General features: G+C 45.1%; 2 protein-coding genes across 11 annotated transcripts in view; one reads left to right on the top strand and one right to left on the bottom strand.

Moving 5' to 3' along the window:
* The window catches only part of LOC101067528 (myosin phosphatase Rho interacting protein), a 38,735-nt gene extending 25,494 nt beyond the window's left edge, over positions 1 to 13,241 (top strand). For 5 of the 10 annotated variants that reach the window (XR_003886578.1, XR_003886575.1, XR_003886593.1 and 2 more), the window contains 16 exons: positions 754 to 810; positions 880 to 948; positions 1,066 to 1,155; positions 2,213 to 2,322; positions 2,470 to 2,508; positions 3,285 to 4,023; positions 4,269 to 4,385; positions 5,116 to 8,778; positions 9,209 to 9,356; positions 9,438 to 9,543; positions 9,714 to 9,873; positions 9,975 to 10,082; positions 10,160 to 10,246; positions 10,326 to 10,488; positions 10,590 to 10,934; positions 11,864 to 13,241. Coding sequence is in view for 2 of the 10 variants with exons in the window: in XM_029829474.1 (XP_029685334.1) it covers positions 754 to 810; positions 880 to 948; positions 1,066 to 1,155; positions 2,213 to 2,322; positions 2,470 to 2,508; positions 3,285 to 4,023; positions 4,269 to 4,385; positions 5,116 to 8,778; positions 9,209 to 9,356; positions 9,438 to 9,543; positions 9,714 to 9,873; positions 9,975 to 10,082; positions 10,160 to 10,246; positions 10,326 to 10,488; positions 10,590 to 10,663; positions 11,864 to 11,935 (5,802 nt within the window). In the remaining 8 variants the exon portion in view is untranslated. The remainder of the gene's footprint in view (positions 1 to 753; positions 811 to 879; positions 949 to 1,065; positions 1,156 to 2,212; positions 2,323 to 2,469; positions 2,509 to 3,284; positions 4,024 to 4,268; positions 4,386 to 5,115; positions 8,779 to 9,208; positions 9,357 to 9,437; positions 9,544 to 9,713; positions 9,874 to 9,974; positions 10,083 to 10,159; positions 10,247 to 10,325; positions 10,489 to 10,589; positions 10,935 to 11,863) is intronic. The other 5 variants (XM_029829474.1, XM_029829558.1, XR_003886591.1 and 2 more) reach the window with 4 other exon arrangements.
* Positions 13,242 to 14,151: 910 nt separating this feature from the next.
* On the bottom strand, positions 14,152 to 19,134 carry prr35 (proline rich 35). The gene is made up of 4 exons (XM_029825280.1): positions 18,817 to 19,134; positions 18,339 to 18,374; positions 15,352 to 16,846; positions 14,152 to 15,227 (listed from the first exon to the last, which is right to left on the bottom strand). Exons 3-4 carry the CDS (start codon positions 16,734 to 16,736, stop codon positions 14,444 to 14,446), a joined length of 2,169 nt encoding a protein of 722 aa, XP_029681140.1. The 5' UTR covers positions 16,737 to 16,846; positions 18,339 to 18,374; positions 18,817 to 19,134; the 3' UTR covers positions 14,152 to 14,443.
* Between the last annotated feature and the right edge of the window lie 2,383 nt (positions 19,135 to 21,517).

The raw sequence follows: 21,517 nt of genomic DNA, 5'->3' as shown, positions 1-21,517 counted from the left end.
ATTGCTATTCATGTTTGTTACTTTTGGAATGTACATGATGTCATGCACCACAGCGTCATGTCATCCAACAAACAGTATTACCAAAGCTTTGTACCACTCTATTGGAGTTTTCTTAAGGACTTCTCACCGTGTTGCTGGGGGTGATCCACTCAGTCTGTGGTTGGTCTCTTGGCCAAACTGCAGCTGCCAGCAAACCCCACCCGCTCAGGGTCGCAGACACACGGTCACACACCAGTGTTGCTGCCGCCACTGATGATTATAAATAGCTAGCACAGAAGCAAACTCATTTGTATGTATGTCCTGGAGAGGAGCAGAAAGAAATAGACTGTCAACATATGAAGGGAAGGCAGTTAGTTATCAGAATGACTCTCTGCCAGACAGTGACACCACACCTGATGAAGCTCAACAAAAAGGTATTGATAAATTGTGCAGGCCTTAGCTCTATATAGTTATAGAATCTCAAGTGTTGTCTTGGTGTCGATGTGCAGCAGTTTGTGTTTCACAGGGAAAGTCCAGTGTTGTCAGTTAACTTGGTTCACTAAGCAGGACTCGGAGTTCTCTGTGAGGCAGCAACACAAATGTTCAAAATGAAAAACGGTGATGCAGGTTACATTATACTGCCATCATTGATGTTTGTAACTGCGCATCTACCGTACTTAAAATGTAGTGAAAGTCTGGGTGGGGTTGTGTGTTCAGTGTGTTCCTAATTTTTGTATAAAAGATTGATGTCAATCTAATTTCTTTTATTTGCAGCCAGATCTGTTAAACTTCAAAAAGGGATGGATGACTAAACTGTATGAAGATGGAATGGTAAATTGGTCTCATCAGATGATGGTGTCATTTTAGACTAGTTGAATTAAATGTTTTTTCTCTCCCTAGTGGAAAAAACACTGGTTCGTCCTGACAGATCAGAGTTTGAAGTACTACAGAGACTCGATAGCTGAAGAGGTACTGTTTGTTTACTTGAGCTTAAATTTCTGATTGTTAATTAGGCAGCTTTTGACATTACTACCATTTGATATTTTATTATTAGAAAGAAAAAGTCATTTTGTCTTTTTTCCTCAGGCATCAGAACTGGATGGAGAGATTGATCTTTCCACATGCTATGATGTGAAGGAGTTTTCAGTTCAGAGGAATTATGGATTCCAAATTCTGGTGAGTGATAATTGTAGTCAGCATATTCTTCTGCATCATTTATCATCAGTGAAAATGAGTCTTATTATCTACACTTGTCTAAAAACAGCATTTAGTCATCAAGTGGTACCCAATTAAGTATCAGGTTAAACCATTTATCGGACTGAAAAAGTCCTTTGTTACCTTTGATGGGTGTCACATGACTAAATCACTCTCACATGGATTACATCACTCTAAGCCATGTTTTTCTGAACTCGTACAAAACTTGTTTTAAAAATGTGGCTGTGGACTCATGGTTAGAAACCGTATATGAAAAACATATCTAATTCTGTCCAAATTAAAGACTTTTTGCACTTGATTGGCTCTTTCTGGATTTACAGATATATGCCGTGCAATGGTTTTATTATTGACTGGATGTCACTGTGCATTCATGTTTGGGTTTATGTCACCACAGTCTACTACTACTACATGAACATGTAGCTATCTGACTACATTATCACAGACAAAGTAATGTATAAAAGATAAAAACTCAAGGTAGTTTTCTGTGTCAACTGGACTGTTTTTCTTCTCTTTTGAAGACGTTTCGCCTTCTATCCAGAAGGCTTCTTCAGTTCTGCGTCTTGGATAACTATGACCTAGATGATTGAGAATCTACACAGAAATAGAAAGCTTTGTCAAATATATAAAATGCATGGATATAGATAAATTTTTTTCTTTGCAACTAACCTATACTTGCAAGTTACGTGCACATGCATACAAACACAGTAGTGTGCGTATTGGGTACATTATAAACATGCAAGTAGCAGAGGGCAGCCATTCTTGAGCACTCAGGGGGCAACATTGGGGAGCGGTGCCTTGCTAAAGGGCACCTTCACTGCACTCAAGAAGTTAACTGGCACCTTGCCAGAGCGCATTCCCTACTATACCTTGTACAAATGATCAAATGTCCACCAGGGGTCACTGTTATATGCTAAGATTAGATTAATTGCATACAGTGTACTCATCAGTCAGCTGATTTATTAGATTTGGGTCTTGGGAATCATGATTATAAAGGCATAACGTGTCCTTCTGTTTTCAGTGTAAAGAGGGTGCATGTACTCTGTCAGCCATGACTTCTGGTATCCGTCGTAACTGGATTCAGGCCATCATGAAGAATGTGCGACCTACTATCCCCCCAGATGTCACCCGGTAATACCCAATGAGGATTAACAGTTTATCCAGTGACGGATATCACAGTTGATTTCACATATTTGCTCAGATCCATCTCTCTTCCTTACTCTTTCTTTCCTTTTTTTCCTCTTTCTTCATCAACTGGTGTTTTCAACCTGCTTCCAGGAAAAACATCTCTCTGAAACTATCCGTTCTGAAGCCCAGGTTGGAGTGCTTGTGTGTTTAAAAACCTCCCCCTCCTTAAACAGTGATGTTATTGCTGAGCTATGTCAGCCCCGTGTTTGTCATTTCGCCTTCTGTCATGTGATTGTTGGGTAATATCTCTGTCAGTTGTGCCTCTGTAGTGACACACACTGCAATAACATCACCACACTAGTATCTATAACACCCCCCACACCCAACGTCCCTACCCCCACCAACAGAACAGGCTTTAAAAGTCCAATTAATAACAGTTAAAAATGTGACAAGACTAAGGTGGTTATAACATGATATCGGGACCTCCAGTTTAATAGTTCTTTTCAGATGACTCCCATGTGCAATTATACATGCTTTAACCTATGTTTAGTGCGTCGCAGCCCTTAAGCCACCTCTCTTGTCATCAGTTCTCTTCAAGGCAGTGTGTGATATTTTTGGTATTTCTGCATAGATGTGACTCAGACACCTATTTCTCATTCTTCATTTCTGTCTCTCCTTGCATTCCACTTGCTGACACCCCTACTCAAAATAGATTTTATTATTGGTCACTTTTTAATGGAGGTTCCCCCCTCCCCCCCACCCACACATGCACAACATAACACAAAACATTTACTACAGATTTGTTCATTTTGAAGCTGCTTTTAGATGAACGCATTGGGTTGGTGGTGCTCTTTGACCTGTCTGCTTTATCTCATGCAACGCTTTATGTAATGTAGCTTTAGCAAAGAAAAATTCATATCTGTGTTTATCTTACAACTTGTGTCTTTGTGATTTTGTTCATTTAGATCCCTTCCGGAGAAGGCAAACGTTACATTAGAGCCAATGACGACCTCCGAGCCAAGCCCCATTCCTGATAGTCACAGACAGTCCACTGGCAGCAGCACCTCTGTCCCTGCCTCTGAGCCCCGAAAAAGCCGAGTCCGTGAGCGCAGACGAGAGGGCCGCTCCAAGACATTCGATTGGTCTGAGTTTAAAATGGAGCCGACTGAAAAACCTGGGAGGGAACGATCAGAAACGATTGATCTCAGCTCATCACTCTCAACAGCTTCTTCCTATTGCTCTCCCTCCTCCTCCCCTTCTTCATTAGCATCTTCTCCTGTCTCTGCATCCTCCATTCCAACCTCTTGTGCGCCAGGTGCTCCCCCACCTATGAAAGAAGTGGCTGAAAAAGAAAATGCTTGGAGGAGCATCTCTCCACAGAGCACACCCAGCACTTCACATACGCCAAATAATGTTACCGTCACAATGACTTCAACACTGAACTTTGCAGCACCGGTTCCACCAGAGACACCTGAATGTCCAGAGCGAGGAAGAATGGAGGTGGACCATTCTGCTGCAGTGCATCCTTGTACTGATGATCAAAAGGATCTTGGCTCCTCAGGTGTTCAAGAAGAGATTGAGCAGAGGTGGCACCAAGTGGAGACAACCCCATTAAGGGAAGAGAAGCAAGTGCCCATCAACACAGCTTTAGGAACCTCTGACAGACTACCTGCACATGAGCTCGCTGCACTGCTTGACAAAGAGGTGGGTTTTGCAAAATGTGGAGAAACACGTTGCAATCATAACTGTCAGGAAAGTGACATCAATTATAAAACCCAACTCTTACCTAATTAAGCTGTTCGTTTGCCAAACAGCAAACTCTTTTTTTTTAACATACATTTAACGTAGGAGTGACTTTCCAGCACAACTGTATATATTTCTTCATCATGTCAAAATGTGCTCATTTAATTTCTAATTTCTTCAATAATTAATTTTATTTCTTTGTGCAGTTGGGGCAAAAGCAGAAAGAACTGGAAAGACTACAGAAGGAAAACAATGTTTTGAAAGAGCAGTTGGAAAATGCTTTAGGAAGGGAACAGAATGCCAGAGAAGGCTATGTATTACAGGTATTGCACTTACACCCACCTCTGAGGGCCAGTATGTCATTTTAATTTACCTTACAGGTAATTTGCAAAAAAAATCAGCATAAAGAATATGAGGATATCGTGTTTTTCAACCTCATTGATTGATCAGTATACTGTATTACACTAGATTTATTTCATTGTATTTGTACCACTTAGACAGTATATTTGGCTCCTGTAACTTACAAATTCTACTAACGGGTGTGGGTGCTTTTCTGAAACTGACATGCATGGTTGTGGTGTTTCTTAGCATGAGTTTTCACTAACTGTTTGTACGGAGTTTCACATCTCTTGGGAAAATTGATTTGATCTGAAACTTTTAAGGTAAGAAATATGTTTAAGAGGCCTTATGCTGTGCTTTTTCTCTTGTGTGTTTTTGTTTGTGTGTCTTTTCTGCATGCTGTTTGGTGTTTTAGTTGTAAACAAAGTCATTTCTTTTTTTTTTCTCCCATTTGGCAAACTGAATATTTCATTATATTTGCCTCAAATTTAGTTATTCACTTTTCTGGGCATCTTTTTTTTTATTGTTCAGTTGTTTTGGGGTTTTAATTGGAGACTTTGTGAAAAAGCACAGTGGAAGCTTAACATGGGAAAGCTTTAGAAAAAGTCAGGTTGGAACTGGAAAACCTTTCCTGTAACCCTGAGATGTGGCTCTCTGTAAGCAGTCAGTAAGTAAGGTGATGTCATTAATGAAACTGTCTCAATCTTTTTCAAGAGTGCCACTCCTCATCCGTCCTCACCGCACAGAGTGCCATGGCAGCAATTGCATGCCCTTAATGAAGACTTGCAGAGTGAGTTGGTGGCCCAAAAGCGCAAACAGGACGTTGCTCAGCAGCAGATTCGGGCACTTAAAAGGAGCTACACTGAAGCCCAAGACGCTGTAGACCGTCATGAGACTGATATTCAGGCTCTGCAGGATAAGTTAACATCTGCAATGGCTGAGATCTTGGCCAGTGAAGAGGCTGTAGGCAGAATGCGCAATGAGCTCAAGCTAGAACAAGAGCGTTCAAAAGAACAAGAGGAAGAACATGGCCGCAGTGAGACCACTCTACGAGCTCAACTCAAGGAGAGTGAAGATAGACTACGTGAAGTCGAGGCCAGCCTCCTGGAGCGGAACCAGGCTCTTAGACACCTGGAACGCCAACAAGCCTTACAGCGAGACCACATGAGAGAAATACAGAGACTGCAGGAGAGGCTGCAGGAAGTGACTGCTCGGCTTAATGCTACTGAGGAAGGTCAGGTACTAAAGGAGGAGCGCCTCAAGAGCCAACAGCAGACCCTACAAGAGAATCATCTCAAGGAAAAACAGAATCTATGTAAAAGATTAACTGAAGCTGAAACTGCACAGAAAGAGCTGCAAAACAGAGTAGTTGAAGCTGAACAGCAGGTAGAGGCCCTGTTACGAGGCAAGCAGGCTTCGGGTAGGAAAGAATGCTGGGAGGAAATGCAGAAGTTGCAAGGGGAGCTGGCCCAGAAGACAGATATGGTTGAGTCTCTAAAGGAGAATGTGCGTAGGCTAGAAGAAGAGAAAGGTCAGCTCACTTGTCGGTGTCAGGAATTACTTAACCAGATTGCAGAAGCAGACCGTGAGGTAAATAAGCTCCGCAATCGTTTGGACACGGAGGAGGCTGATTACAACACCTTAGAGCATTCCTATGTGAGAGCGACTCAAGAGTTTCAGAAAATGAGCCTGTTTCTTAGAGAAAAAGAAGAAGATATCAGACAAACGAAGGAGATGTACGAGAGACTGGTAGAGCGTAAAGAGGAGGATTTGAAAGAGGCCCTTTTAAAGCTGTCTGTACTTGGCAGCAGCCTAGAGGAAACTGAGCAGAAGCTGCAAGCGAAGGAGGAGCTTCTTTGCCAAATGAGTCAGAACCTCTTAGATAGAGTTGAACCCTGTAGTGCTGAAAAGGATCTGCAGGCCAAGCTTGCAGCTGCTGAGGATCGCATAGCAGAGCTAGAGCAACATCTCAGTGCCCTGCAGTTAGACTATGCTGATTTCCGCTTAGAAAGGCATCAAACCCCAGAACAGAGCATTAAAGAAGGGGACAATAGTTCACCAGATGATAAAGAGTCCACTGCAAGGAGACCAAGGATTCGGTTTTCTAATATTCAGTGTCAAAAATATATGAACATAGAAAACATGGACACCAGCGACTTGAGAAGTACCGTTGCAGAGACAAAACAAAACATTAATCAGTGTGTAAGCGAAGGTGTTGTGCTAACTGAGGGAACCACAGTTCCTCACAGTAGTGATCCAGAGAAGTTCATCTCCATCATTCATGCTCTGGAGTCTAAACTGCTGGCCACTGAGGACAAATTAAGGAACCTCACACAGAATCTAGAAGTACAACGATCTGCCCAAATGGAACAGATTTCCAAAATTGATCTAAAGGTGACAGAAGGCAAACCTATAGCTAATAAAGACTCTGTTTGCAGCAGTGGATTGTTGGCTAGTTCTGTCAGCAAGCATTACACCAACGCTCTATTATGTGTAGAGAACAGTCGAGAGAAAGTCAGGATTATTCTCAGTGGGTCATGTGATTCTACTGACTCACAGCTGCAGTCTTTGTCAGAGGTAGAGAGTGATTTGCTGATTGCATCACAGCACATCAGACAGGGGCAGAAGACACTGGAAGAGCTGTCCCCCATTCCCAGCGAAACCAGGCAGGCACCAAAAGAAGCAGTGCACCTTCTAGCCAAAACTTTATCCTTTGAGGCTGTAGTGTTGAATAAGATTGCTTTGTTATTGCAGACTTCGAAACCGAACCTTCTACAGGGTCTTGCAGAAATATGGGAAGAAATACAAAAAATTACAAAGAGTGACAAAGACTGCTTGGCTGTAGTCTATGCCGATGTCCTGACCAGGAAGTTAATGTTGGAGAGTTCTCTCTGGAAAGACATGGAGAGTGCAGGGGGTGGTGTTGCTAAATCCAAAGAGGGTTGTGTTCCAGTAGATGTAGATGTTGATTCTGCTGTTATTTTCAGCACCTTTATCAAAGCAGAATTAGTGTACTCTATTCAAAACCTCAAACATTCCTATGAAGAGAAGTTCAAGATGCTGAGGAGGGAGTTAGCTGAAGCCCGGGAAAATCTACATCAAAGGGAAGTGGCTCTGAAGATGATTATTGAAGCCTCGAAAAGGCCTGATTTGACTAATGTAATAAAGGAAGTCAAGCATAGGTTTGGTTTTGGTAAACAGAAATTAGCTGACATTCATCCTCCTGAACTCGCTCCCTACATGGAGCAGATTGAAAAGATGGAGGCCAGAGAGTTGGCAGAGGAAATTGTAGACAGACACTTGTCTGGAGAAATGCCCCCTTTTGTTTCCGACTCTACTGAATCCCTCCAGGATGCACATGGGAACTTGGCCAATGAGCTTCAAAGGCAAGCGATCATTCTACACAAGTTTGCTGAAGACATAGAAAGTGGAGGGGACCACCCTGAACTGGCTGAAATGGTCTCTTTGCTTCTGAGGCACCAAACTCCATATAATTTCACAAGCACCTCTCTTTGTATGCAAGAAGCTCTCATTCAGGCTCAAGTGGCTTACGTGGCATGCAGGTTACGGGTCATGCATGAGCAAGAGCTGAGCTGGTGTAAAAAGACAGGTGAGGACATGGATGCCCTTGTCCAGCAGCATGCGCGCAACATCGGCTCAATCCAGGAGAAATATGAAGCATCCCTGCAAGAGGAGCGGCTGAACTTCAAACAAACTATGGGCACCCTTCAGAAGGAGAACCAAACACTGAAAGTTGAGATCGGCAAGCGAGTGAACCAGCTCTCTCAGCAGCAGGAGCAACTGGCTCTCCTGGAGAAGCGCTTCCAGAAAGAGACCGGGGAGCTCAAGCTGGAGCACGAGCAGGAGCTACGACTAGCAGACAAAAGGCGGGCATCAATGGAGCTGGCCCTCATGGAGACCACATCTGACAGTCAGAGGAAGCTTGAAGTCCTGATGGTAGACATGGATACCATGGAAGAGCAACATGAGAGTCACCTGAGGAATCTAGAGGAGCAGTTTGAACAGAGGATCTGTGAGCTCCAGAAGATCCACAAAGAGGAGCTGGAAAAGCTACATTCCCAGTATATAGAAAACATTCAAGTTGTCCGGGAGTACCAGCAGGAGAAAAGACATTCCAGAGGTTCTCCTTCACCTCATTCTGATGAAGCTGCCTCTCCAATGGAAGCAGAACAGCAAAGAGAGGAGAAGACTTCACAGGAGCTGTCAGAGGTGGATTCCATGGTGGTTCTGAAAGATCGGATCCAGGAGCTGGAGACTCAGATGAACTCAATGAAGGATGAACTGGAGAACAAGCATCTAGAAGGAGATGTGGCCAGCCTGAGAGAGAAATACCAGAGAGACTTTGAAAGTCTTAAGGTTTTTGCTCTTTCATTTTCCATTAGTGGACTCATGTAACAAGGGAGTAACAGGGGGAAATAGAGAAATAGTCTATAAAAGTACTAATATACACTGGAGAGTTAGCGTTGGGAAATGGTGTGTGTCCCTTTACAGTCTCAGATTTAGCTCCACTCCAGTTTCATTCATTTTTACTATTGCAGTCATTCTCGGCACCTATGGACATGCCATTTCCCACGTTCAGTTCTAAATACTGCACTCTGTTAATAACCTCTCTTACTAACGTCCCGGCTTTAAATCCTATACATTTGCATGCCTTTATGACACTGAACTTGCATGACACCCTGTGTAGCCTAGTTAGCCATCGATAGATACCGCACTCATCTAAGGATCGTCAATAAAACTTGCTGCAATGCTGTCGTGATGCACCGTGGACTTTTTATTCTCGTAGGCCACATGCGAACGGGGGTTTGCTGCAATGGAAGAAACGCATCAGAAGGTCATCCAAGATCTCCAGAGACAACACCAGAGGGAGATTTCCAAGCTCATGGAGGAGCGAGAGAGGCTATTGGCTGAAGAGACTGCCGCCACCATTGCTGGTGAATTGAGCTGCTCAGAAGAGCTCTACATAATTCAGGGATTTGTGGCTTTTAATTGTTGTTGATGTGTCTTTAATGCAGCTATTGAGGCTATGAAGAACGCACACAAGGAGGAAATGGAGAAGACCCATCGTTCCCAACTGACCGGACTGAACTCTGATATCGATGAACTTCGCTTACAATATGAGTACGTTTATAAAAATATTCCACTTATTAAATCAGACGAGTGATCCAGAAGTAATACCTGTGCTGCTGTAGGGAAAACCCCTCTGTTGCATCTTGTTCTGCCACTGTTTGGCTTGGAAAAATGCAATTGTGTTTGTGAAAATCCCAGATTTTGCTTTTGTGACACTGCAGGGAGGAGCTGCGGTCCATCCAGAGGGAACTGGAGGTGCTGTCAGAGCAGTACTCTCAGAAATGCCTGGAGAACGCTCACCTGGCCCAGGCACTGGAGGCTGAGCGCCAGGCCCTCAGGCAGTGTCAGAGAGAAAACCAGGAGCTGAACGCTCACAACCAGGTCTGAACACACACACACACACACACACACACACACACACACACATACAGGTGTGTACAAGGCCAGTTCTTTCCGTGTGTTGAAACTGATGTTTCCAATAGGAGTTAAATAACCGACTGACTGCAGAAATCAGCCGGATGCGCTCCTGTTTCAGTGGTGAAACGGCACTGTCGCCACTTACCCAGGGCAAAGATGTGTATGAACTGGAGGTCTGCTTGAAACCACAGATATGCGCTCCAACATGAATTGACTTTTTGTAAATCATAATTTTTTTCCCATTTTGTAGGTATTGCTTCGCATTAAGGAATCCGAGATCCAATATCTTAAACAGGAAATCCACTCTTTAAAGGATGAACTGCAGTCTGCTTTAAGGGTTAGCTTACATCATTTCTCCTTTGTTGAAGGAAAATTAATTAATAAAACCTAAACATGATATTATTTCATGTCCACAGGACAAGAAATATGCCACAGACAAATATAAAGACATCTATACGGAGCTTAGCATTGTGAAAGCAAAGGCTGACTGTGACATCAGCAAACTGAAGGAGAAACTGCTAATTGCCACAGAAGCATTGGGCGAGAAGACGTTAGATCAAACGGTCACATCAGGATATGGTAATTAAATCAACTTCAAAACGACACTGACCACAGTGGGTCTTCATCTGACATCCTGCGATGCTGCATCAGCAATTAAACCCCTCCCATTTTGTCTCCAGATATCATGAAATCAAAGAGTAATCCAGATTTCATGAAGAAGCAGTCCAAGCAGTCCCGAGGCGTAAGGTCAAAGGTGAGTGTTAAGCTAGCCTTTTGTCCAGACGCAGCAATTCATCATTCTGTGTTTACGGTCATGTCTGCTGTAAAGCCTCATTGTTGTCGAGCTGCCACATTCTTGCGTAATTCTTCCTCGGTTTGTCAGTCAGGATGTTTTCAGCCAAGTGCTGGAGGGTTGTCATGTGTCTGTCTTGTCCGTCAGTCTGTCACTGAACAGGTGTCCTGGGATAGCTGACCCCCTCATGGTGGGGATGACTCTCCCCCCAACCTCTGCCCCGCGCTGTGCTGTAGGTATAGCATGATGTAGAACGCAGCACGGCCCCGCTACTCTTGCATGATCCCTGCCGAAGACTGAGTCCATTGAATATGACGGGCGCCAGCAGTGTTTGGAAGCCTCTGGAAAGAACTTATATAGAAGCTACAATCTTTATTTATCGTTTTCAGCCTGGTCATATTTAATAGCAAAATAACATTTATTCCTGTACTTCACATTTACAGCACTTAAACTGTTAAAAGTATCTGAGCATGTGTCAAATCACAGACTATTATTAACATGTTAACATCTCTGACGTTCATCCTCCATTTTGTGTTTCTGTGTGCACGTGTGTGGCATGACTGTATCCATCATAACCTCATCCTGCATTCACATTAACCCATTAAGACCTGACCTACAGGGCTGGGGAAAAGTTTTCACCCCTTACTCCTTTTTTGTTGAGTTTTTGGCGCACCGACATGTTATTTCATCACATAACTTTTAGTGACAAATATCTCGAGTCAACACAAAATGCAGGTTTTAATGGAGGCCTTTCTTTCATAAGGAAAAAACCTCAAACAAGCAGTTCATGCCATGAGTTCAAACAACTCTGAAGAAGAGTGGCACAGTTGTTCCATACATTTGACTGCAACTATGGCTCCAGAGGGTGGCACAAGAAGTGGTTTGCTTCATTTATTTTCACATATATGGTTGGATTTTTTTTTTCTCTAGATAAAAGTTATACCCAGAATTTGCAGTTTGTATTGAACTTTGTCTCGTAAGTGTGACAAATAGGTAAACAAAAAATAAATAAATGTGGAAGGAGGCAAACACGTTTTCCCAGCTGTGTATGTTGGAGATGATCGTGGGTCTGAAGGGTTAGAGTCATCTAACCAGAAGCTGCTGTGTCCTCTGTGTTGTGGAATAACCTCTCAAATAAACCCCATGTCTTCTCTTCAACAGAGCCTGAAGGAGGGACTGACTGTGCAGGAGCGCATGAAACTATTTGAGGCAAAAGATTCCAAAAAGATCTGAACCCGAAGAATCAGTTTCTCCTCCGCGGCTTTGCTTGGTGACTGGATTGCTGCAGCACTGCTGCTCTCAGACTCTGAAGCTAAAAACCCATTAAGGTTCCTGTTAAACCTGCGCTGGCTGCTTTCAGGCTACAGATGATTTTAAATGAAATGTTTTATTTAATACAACCTGTGTAAGAATTCTTTAAAAATATGTAATCTGTCCATAGTGGAGATGTGTCATATAAGCTGAAAATGGTACGTGACAGCCGTTTTATTCTTCAATGCCAAAACAGATAGCAATACACAGTATGATTTAAAAAAGAAAAGAAAAAAGTATATATATATTTTTTCCCAATATGAATTGAATTATCTGCTGTATTTTATTATTGTAGTTTCTATATTAATTTGTAATGTGTTTGTTGTTGCACCAGTCGTGTTGTACATAACTACTGGATGGAGAGAGAGAGGGATATACACACATATACACGTGTGTGTGTGTATACACACATGTATGTGTGTGTATACACTTTTTAAAATTTTTTAGTTGAGGCATCTGCTGTATGACAACTATGGTTTGATAGTGGAAAATTAATGTGATGCTTAATTTGCTTGTGTATGAGAGTTTTATAAAACGGGAGGGTGCACACTTATGACTACTTGAGGGAACTAGACTAATTTCTTTTCTTACCCGACTCAAATGGGTTTATTCAACTCTTGCAGTCCAACCAAACTTCCCGGCTTTTTTCGATATTTAGTAAACATTTGTGACTTTGTTGGTGATGCTAGAGTGTTGTTTTAAAGATCCTTATATTCTGAAATATTTGTTTGCTCAGTTTTGACTTGGTGTGAGACATTTCATCTCAATATTTAGAAGTTTGCATGCCAGAATTGCAGAATGTTGCCTCATTTTATGCTTTAGTGGGAACTCACACTAATAAGCTTTGCTTTGCGAGTTTAGGTGATGAAACGTTTTACTGTAAGCGGCAGTCTTGAAGCACTTGGCCCCGTTCCCTGACCTCTCACTGAATCTAGTCGTGCCTCAACTGAGTGAAGAATATTTAACAACATGAAACCTGTGCAGCTATGGATACACACTGTATAGTATTCAAACCACGCCTTGTGTACATATATATGCCATACGGAAAACTTCTGTGTTTTATTTTAAACTCGTACTTTGCTCACTAGCTCTATATGAAATGTATGAATATTTTTTATTTTCATTTGAATGTATCACGTCGAATAAATGAAGTGTTTGGAAATGTTGGCATACTTTAATTGAAATTGTAATGTTGCTCGGTTGTCCATTAAAGGTTCATTATTTACCCGTGTTTAGCCAGTTTGCGACATTTTAAACGTTTTAAGCGTCAAAACAAATGAATTACAGACGCAAACACGTCGAGTTTGAATATATTATGTCCACGTGGGGGCGCTATTAACCTGGCGTTTCTACGGAGTGTGTCAGAATGGCCGCGGTTCTCTGGACCGCCCGCGTTCCTTCCGTGGTCTGAACCGTCATTTTGAGCCCTGCAGGGTGAATATCTCCGGCGGCCTCCTCTGGTTGTGGCAGCTAACCTTTGCCTCAGAAGTGCCAGGCCTGGGGGGACGGGGGTCCTGTGGTCAGTCTGAGGTGCTCGAGGCCTTGACCTTATAAAACTGTAAGCAGAATTACAGGTGACCCCGGTGGTGGTCTGTGACCTTTGGATCAGCCTGACATCAAAAGACCAAAAGGTGCTACTGTCGCCATTAATGAAGGATTAATGATGCGTTGGTACCTAACTGACCGAAGCCCAATATCATCCAAAATTATTCTGTCTTGGAATTTTGTGCCATTTAGTGTATCGATATAATGAAAGTGAGAGTAGCTCCACAGCTACATGTAACAGAACATGTGATATGAAGAGTGGCCAGCAGGGGGGGCTGGTGCGCCGGGTGAGCAGTGAAACGTTCTTTATTTTTACCTGCTGGAATAATCTTAAATATCTTGTTGAGGTCACTATCAGCACGTTTGGTTCTCAACAAAAAATTTAATCTAAAAACCAACCAAATTGTTTTAAAACAAAATTATTTAAAATCATTTAAAAATGTAAATAAATTAGAATTATTTGAACGGTTTTCCTTATAAATATTCTTTAACTGATTGAGTTGAAATAAACCACCTCACAAAAATCAGTTTTGTCACTGATCCATTTTCAGAATTTCATTCTTTCACTTGTATAAACGTAGTTTTTACTTTTTTATTGAAACAAATAACAGCATTTATAATACAATTCATCATGAAGTGCAGTCAAACAGGACATCTTATAAAAACCATTTTACTTACATGATTTATATATACAGGATCAGATAAAAGATTGTCAATACCATTTGTGCCGATGTTACAGTTTAATGGGAATATGTCTGCAGCAATCAATATCTGAGGGCCGTTTCTGAAACCTTTTCAGTCTCTGTGGGTTTTCCAGGGTGCAAAATGTGTTTTGGTGCAGTCAGACACATGTTTGTGATGAGTCACGTGGTTTCCTCCTCTTGTTTACGGGCTCGCGGGACACTGGACCTCCAGTCGCTGGATGGAAGGGGGTCTCTTGGCGTTTTTGACAGAGGAGGGGATGTCTGTGAACACCATGGAGCGTCCGTCCGGGCAGAGCAGCACGCTGGAGTCTGCCTCACATTTGGTGGTCCTGTTGGGCCACAGAGCCTCCGCAGAACCGCTTCTGGTGCTGGGACCACCGGGGGTGAGAAGCTCTGCGTTCCCCACCTGGCTCATCTTGATCAGCATGTCGAGCGACTGCTTGCGGCTCTCCAACGACGTCCTCATGGCCCTCTCCTCATCCTCCCTTTTTTCCTCCAGTAACTCCTCCTCTTCCTCTTCATCCGTCTCTGCGCTGTTGTCTTTCAGGCCTCCTACCTCTGTCATGCCGAGGTCACCTCCCGGATCTGAGGAGCCCCTCTTCACTGACAGGTCGAGGGGGCCGTCGCTGCTGCGCCCTGTACGTTCCAGCGCCTGGTGGATGTGGGAGAGCTCACTGCGGATTTTGCTCAGGTGCTCCCACAGGTGCCTCTGGGCTGGAAGGTCTTCCTTCTCCAGGTGGGAGATTTTGCGTTCAGCGTCCTGGTACTCCTGCAAGGCCTTTGAGAGGTCAGAGAGGAGAGCAGCCACGGACTCTGAGGCCCCCTCCCCAACTGCCTCTGGAGCCGATTCTCGGCTGTTGGGACCCCCGCAGGCAGAGAGGGACGACGTCTCACTGTTGGGGCTGGGGACTCGGTCGTTGTACCACAGTTCGCTGGGTCGTGCCTGAAGATGAGGGTCCTTCAGACTGAGGGTGAGAGGAAATAGTAATTCACCTTTTTATATATATAGTAACCAAAATACACACATTCAATATTTTCCTTATGCACATTTAAACAATAAAACCTTTCTCATGTTGAAACTGTCTTTACCTGTCGTGGTAGAGAAGCTTGTCTGCCGCCATGTTAAGTGTTGATACGCTCTGAATGTTTTTCAGAAGGTCCAAAGTTAAACTCACAGCCTGCTTCTTCTCCACAGGGGCCTCGTGCATCCCCAGCAGGGCGCCTGACCTCTTGAGGCCCCAACTTGCTTTACCTTCCTTTGCGATAGCGTGCAGCTTAGCCTCCACCCTGTAGCCCTGGTCGGGGGAGTCTCTCTGAGGTGACGCCCAGCCGCCAGGCGACACCACAGCAGCTCCGGGTCGCAAAGCAGGCACTTTCCACAAATTCACTTTGGGCTGGAAACCAGAGAGGGAATTTACTTCGAGGCTGTTCTGGGACGTTTTCAGTGCTTTGCCGGCGTCGCTCTGGCCAGAGGCTGGTCTGAACGTATGCTCGCACATGAAGGGGTAGTAGAGGCGTGGGGGGATGAGGGCTCTGTCGGGATGGGAGCTGGAGGCCGGGTGCATCAGCTGGGCGGCCGATGCCAGGAAGGGAAACTGGGTGATCTGGGACTGTGCCGCGACACCAGCGGTGGCCGCGGGAATGGTAGAATTCATGTAGGAGAACAGACTGGCGCCGACGGGGTAGCCCACCCCAAGCATTGACAGGTTGAGTCCGGCTTGGTCCTGGTAGTCCATCAGGCCTGGCGGGGGAGGGTAGCAGGGAATCGAACCGCTCACTCGGGACTGGGCGCCCTCATTTTTGGCCTTTTTGTGGCTGGAGTTTAACAACCGCCACTGTTCCGACAGCACGCTGGGTGCTGTCAGACATGTCTTGTAGTGTTTGAGCTGAGCTTCGACCTCAACCGATCGTGCTTGCAGAAGCTGATCCTCCAGAGACAGCATGTCCGCCACCAGGAGCTCAGACTCCAGCGGTTTGGCCTTCTTCATCGGGTTTTCTGCTTTGTCTCCACTGGTGAGACCAGGGCTCTCCTTCGTCAGCCCAGGGACCTCCGCTCCTTCTCCTCCACCTGCCTCTTCCTCATCCTCCAGGCCCTGTCCCTTCTGCTCTCCTTCCTCTTCTGCGACCTGCTGCAGCTTCTGTCTCTCCTCGGTGCCGGTCAGCTGTTCCAGCCCGTCTCTCCCCACAACACGGAGGCCGTGGGCCGGCTGAAAAGGTCGCAGCTGCTCCGGATGCAGAAGGTTTCCTTTTTTATACGGCCAGTCCGACTCGATGAGCAGAGAAAGCGAGTTCTTGCACAGGCTGTACTTCATGTGGTTGTACAGGTGAGACTTCTCCATGCAGGTGAAGGGACACTGGAAGCATTTGTAGTTGTAGGGTTTCCCCCACGGTCGGGGGATGTAGTGAGGCTTCTTGGGCTTGCGCTCCTTGTGCTTGCTGGCAGATGTCACTTTACACGTATCGTCCTTGGACATGATTGAAGGGATGAGATCCGGCGCGTCAAACAGTCGATTTCAGCTCAAGAGTGGCTCTTTGTGCCGGGATTCATTTCACTCGGCAGTGAATTTGGTGACCGGACGAAGATCTGGAGGTGCACAAGCAGAACAAATCAGGGGAAAGATGAACCAGACACACCAGGATGGAGCACAAAAGATGAAGAAAAGTTTACAGAATAAAGTTCTGTAGGCACCGGAGGGGAGAATTAACAGTATCATTATGCACATATGTGGATCAGAGCACATTTGTTGTCTGCCTGAACTGAGTGCTGCCTCTAACGTGACTGCAGGGGGTCCCGGGCTGGTCTGCTCTCAATGTACCTGCCACTGCTCATTAGTTCCACTGCAGCGTCGGCCGCCAGCGCGGCCAGGCTGGCGGGAAAATGCGACTGCACCTGTGCAGCGGGACCCTCAATGGAGTTTAGGGGCCGGACCCTCGGAGGCCGGCTGAGGGCAGAAAGCAGCCGGGCTGAGTTCGGGGTTCGAGGCCTGGCTCTTAATGAGAGACTGGCGTCGTGCCTATAGGGCATCATTAGCGCCTGATCTGGGATATGGGTCAAGGCCTGTGCCTAAGTTCAGCTGTTCTGCCCTCCATCTCATCTCTGAGAGAGTGAATTATGATAAGGAAGAAATGAGTGATGCTACGTGATGTTCTATATCTTTTCCCTGAATCAAATGATGCCCCGTTCCTCTTCATCGCTCTATAAGTTAATTCATTTTCATCTCTTCTCTAATTCCCTAAAATCAACGCAAATGCCCTAAAATAAATGCTCTTTTCATCTATTAAATCACAGAAGCTTGTGATGTTTTGCTACTTTAAGCCAGGCCGTTGGGGGAACCCTGCAGTGGAAGAAGATGTGAAGGAGAAGCGCACTCCCCAATTTAAAAGCCTCTGCTTTGAGGCTTTTATTTTGTCACTACCCTCAGGGCCCCTCACTGATGAAAGTCTGTGACGTTCAGGGTCCAAACCAAAGTGGAATAAAACTTTTTTCACTGTCACACTTGACTGAAATGGGGGATGTTGGAACAAAGAGGGGTGATAAATGCTTGGCTATCCTGAGCGATTAGACGGCCTCATCGATGGAAAAGCAGCAGCGCGATGGCTTACGTTCAAAGACTAACAGGGTAGCAGGCTATCGCCATCCGATCTGCCAACTGGACCCCCAAGAGCTGCCTTGTTTCCTGGCTGACCATTTGATTGGCTCCCGTAGGCACCTCCAGGCTCTGATCTGGGCTTTGAGCTCATAATGGAGCCTAACAGCTGCTGCTATGGCCCAATCAATAAAAATCATTTTTACAGTAGGTTTTTTCCCTCTCCTGGCCACTGTTATCCCCTCACCGCTATACAGACACTTTGCTCCCCCCTAGTTGCCCCATATTCAAACCCTGAGGCCTTGTTTTAAGCTTTTATGGCTGAAAACAAACCGACCGCTTTAATATTTATTGTTGGAATTCAGGAGGTCCATCGATAACTTACAGGCAACAGCAAAGGCACCACTGGCAGCCAATCAGAAGGACTCTGTCTGCAGCATATATGCTAACTTGCTGTTTAAAGTCATGCTGTTATAGTAAATATTTTACCTGTAGTCTGGTTGCCGAGGCGATGAGTTAGGTTTTCTGGAAAAAAGAAAGAGATTACGAATGATTTCCTTTGCTCACTTTACGATACAAAAATATCCAGCTAATTTAATGCAGATGATTCAATATTTCCACACAGTAAAATCAAGTCAAATTGATTTTTATTGTGAATTTAAAAATAATTATATGTAAACAAAATAATCAAATCCATTCAAGATTAAATCTGAATGGATAAATTACACTTTATGATTTAGACAAATCTCATTAATTTGACGAAACTATCGAACTCACAATTGTATTTTAAAGGTCGTTAAATGAATGTGCATGTTTGAAGATATTTAATCCGGCTTTGCAAGCGCAGCACTTTTCAACAGGCCTCTACTTATATTTGAAATATAATCATTGTATTTGCGGCAAATGCCGATTTTGTTCCAGCAGCCGCTTAAAAACAAAAAGTAGAACAGAATATATTCATCGGTACCTGCAGAGCGTCCCGTCCCGGCGAACGAACGAGCGTGTGTTTGCGCGTGTGCGTGTGTCTGTGTGTGTGAGAGAGGGAGAGAGAGAGAGAGAGTGGATGAGTGTCAGTCCTCCGCGGCGCGTCCTGCTCCAAACAGGAGCGCAGGAGCGAGTGTGGAGATATATATTGACTGGGAGCATTGCCCGGAGGCGCTACAATACAGGAGCATCCCCCCCCTCTACCCCCTCCCACCTCCTCCTCCTCCTCCTCCCACCCTGAATCCTCAAACGGTGGTCTTGATCCTGGAGCCGGGATGGAGCTGAACAGTGGACTCAGTCGCCGCGACAGTTTCTGCTGGTGACGGAGGGAAAACGGTTCAATCCTGAAGTCACTTCTGGAGCCTCCGGTCGCTCCTGTCGCTCTAAACATTCTTAGTTCAGCCTTTTAGATCATGTTACACTCGTTTATTAAACACATTCTTTTTTTCTGTCACTTCTCTAAGGTTTGTTTTTAGGACTTTGACCAGCTGAGGGTCAGCGAGTGTAATATTACTGATAATGTTTATTTGCCTTATTTAGATAAAATGTAGCATGTAGTCACGTGACCTGGCGGTAGAAAAAGCTTAAATACGCGAGCGTGGACGCGTGCATGTTGTTTTATATCATTATGAATAATGGGGGGGACACAGGTCAGATTTTTGAGTAGTGCTGTATTTTTTTAGATATCTGGCATCGCTTCCTCTTCCTGTTTGCCTGATGCAGATGTTTTTGCTCCCTCCGCAAGTATTTTAATGAAAATGAAACCCACCATAATCTGATCATTTTAAGCTAAACGTGAAGTGTCAGTGATCATTAGAAACTCAGAACTTCATTATGGGCCAATAACTGATCGCATATTTTCTCTATGCAACTGGAGCCTCAACTGGAGCCTCACCAGCAGGTGCTGATGGAATTGTGACTGGCTCCTGTTCCTCCTCACAACCCTCTGATAACGTCAGTCATCCACATGGATGTGAAGGCCATCACAGGGACCTTTCATTCCTCTTCCTCCTCACCCTGCACTGTCTCGGGGGCTTGGAAGAGCTCAGGCTTTGGAAGATGAGGTGCATCAGGTGGACCACCTGGAGTCTGTTCAGCACCAGCCACGATCAGCTGTTCACGTCTTCCTCTACCTGCAGCACATCTGCAATCAGTCATGCCAGAAGACCTCTGCTCCTCTATCCCCCCCATGTCCTCCTGACTCCTCCCACTGATGCCCCACCATCTTTCAGCTAACACTTCTACATCTAAACTCCCCAGTTTCTCCCTCCGTTCCTCCACTGCCAGGCTTTTGGGTGGTCTCCGGGATCTTCCTTTCCTTCCTTCGGCAGGGTGAGAAGCGCGCATGCGAACCTCTTTGAGGAATGTGCTGGGGACGTCAGGGACCCTTCATGAGCCATCAGAGCCGCTGTCACATTGAAGCGGCCAAACGGAAACTGACAGGCTGCTCCATAGAGCCTAACCATCTGTACCAAATGTGACAGCAGGAGGAAGAGAATGTCTGGAAAATCAGGAGGATGGAAGAAGAGGATGGAGAAGAGCGTCCTCTGCTTCCTAAAGCGTGGGCACCTGGGAGATGCTGTCAGTTATTGTACAGAGACACTTGGGAGATGGTGTCAGTGTTTCCTGTTAACTTAGCTAAATGAGGGCCGACTTTTTCAGAGCTAAACCCACTTTAAGCTTCTTTGGCATCAGGACCCAAATCTGTTCTAGTTAGGGAGGATTGAGATTTTGGATTCCAGGCATCACGTGTTTCAGTCTGAAAAAGTGTCGCCACAGGTTTGACCAAGTGATCCCTGGTGACCCCATCCCTTGTGCATCTTTTCGGAGCTACACGCTGAGTGCCGTGATAATCATTCTTGCACATTTTCCATTTCATTATCTGTTACCGCTGGTGGAACAAAGGCAGACCCACTCCAGAAACCACACATATAAACAGACCTTCATCCCAGCAATCCAAAGTCCTCCGCACGGCCGCATAGAGAGGAAACTCCACAAGCATCGGTCGGGCCGGTGCCTGAACGTAATGTGGAGACACAGCAGAGCACATGTGGAGATTTAGCCTGAAATGTGGCACCGAATGAGAGCCTGACTGTCGAGCGGGCTTGCTGAGCAGTGCTCAGTTTCGAAATCAGCATAAGCTAACATTTGCACGTGTGCACAGAACTCAGAGCGGAGCGTCCTTATGGAGCGGCATGTGGGGAGGCTGACAGGAGCACTCCATTACCAGTCAGAGACAGAAACCCGAGGGCCGCAGCAACACTGCCACCGGGGGAGATACAGCTGTGCAGACGCTTCCAAACACACACACACACAACCAAACGCATGCAAATTAAGACGACACACGCGCCCACCAGCCGATAAGATGGAGTAAATGGCGCGACGCAAAAATCCAAAGACGGATGACTCAGTGGCGACCTCTAATCCAACTCTTTCCACTGCCTGAGTTTTAGGCCTGAGGTGGAATAGCTAACAGCTCATCTCTTAGCCTGTGCTGCTGGGCACATTAACTAAACTCATATCGCTCTCAGCCACTATCAATTATTCACACACACACCCCCCACCCTCCACTCACTCCACTCTCCTGTTTTCAAAGGAGAACTTCAATGCCGTTCTCAGCTTTAAACACGCTGTTATCACATAGCCTCGGTAAAAAGAATTAAAGCCCTCTTCATCATCGTGGT

Source organism: Takifugu rubripes, chromosome 1 (genome assembly GCF_901000725.2).
Source record: "Takifugu rubripes chromosome 1, fTakRub1.2, whole genome shotgun sequence".
Taxonomy (NCBI): Eukaryota; Metazoa; Chordata; class Actinopteri; order Tetraodontiformes; family Tetraodontidae; genus Takifugu; species Takifugu rubripes.
The sequence above is the reverse complement of the archived record's forward strand: the minus strand, read 5'-3'. Positions and strand labels throughout refer to the sequence as shown.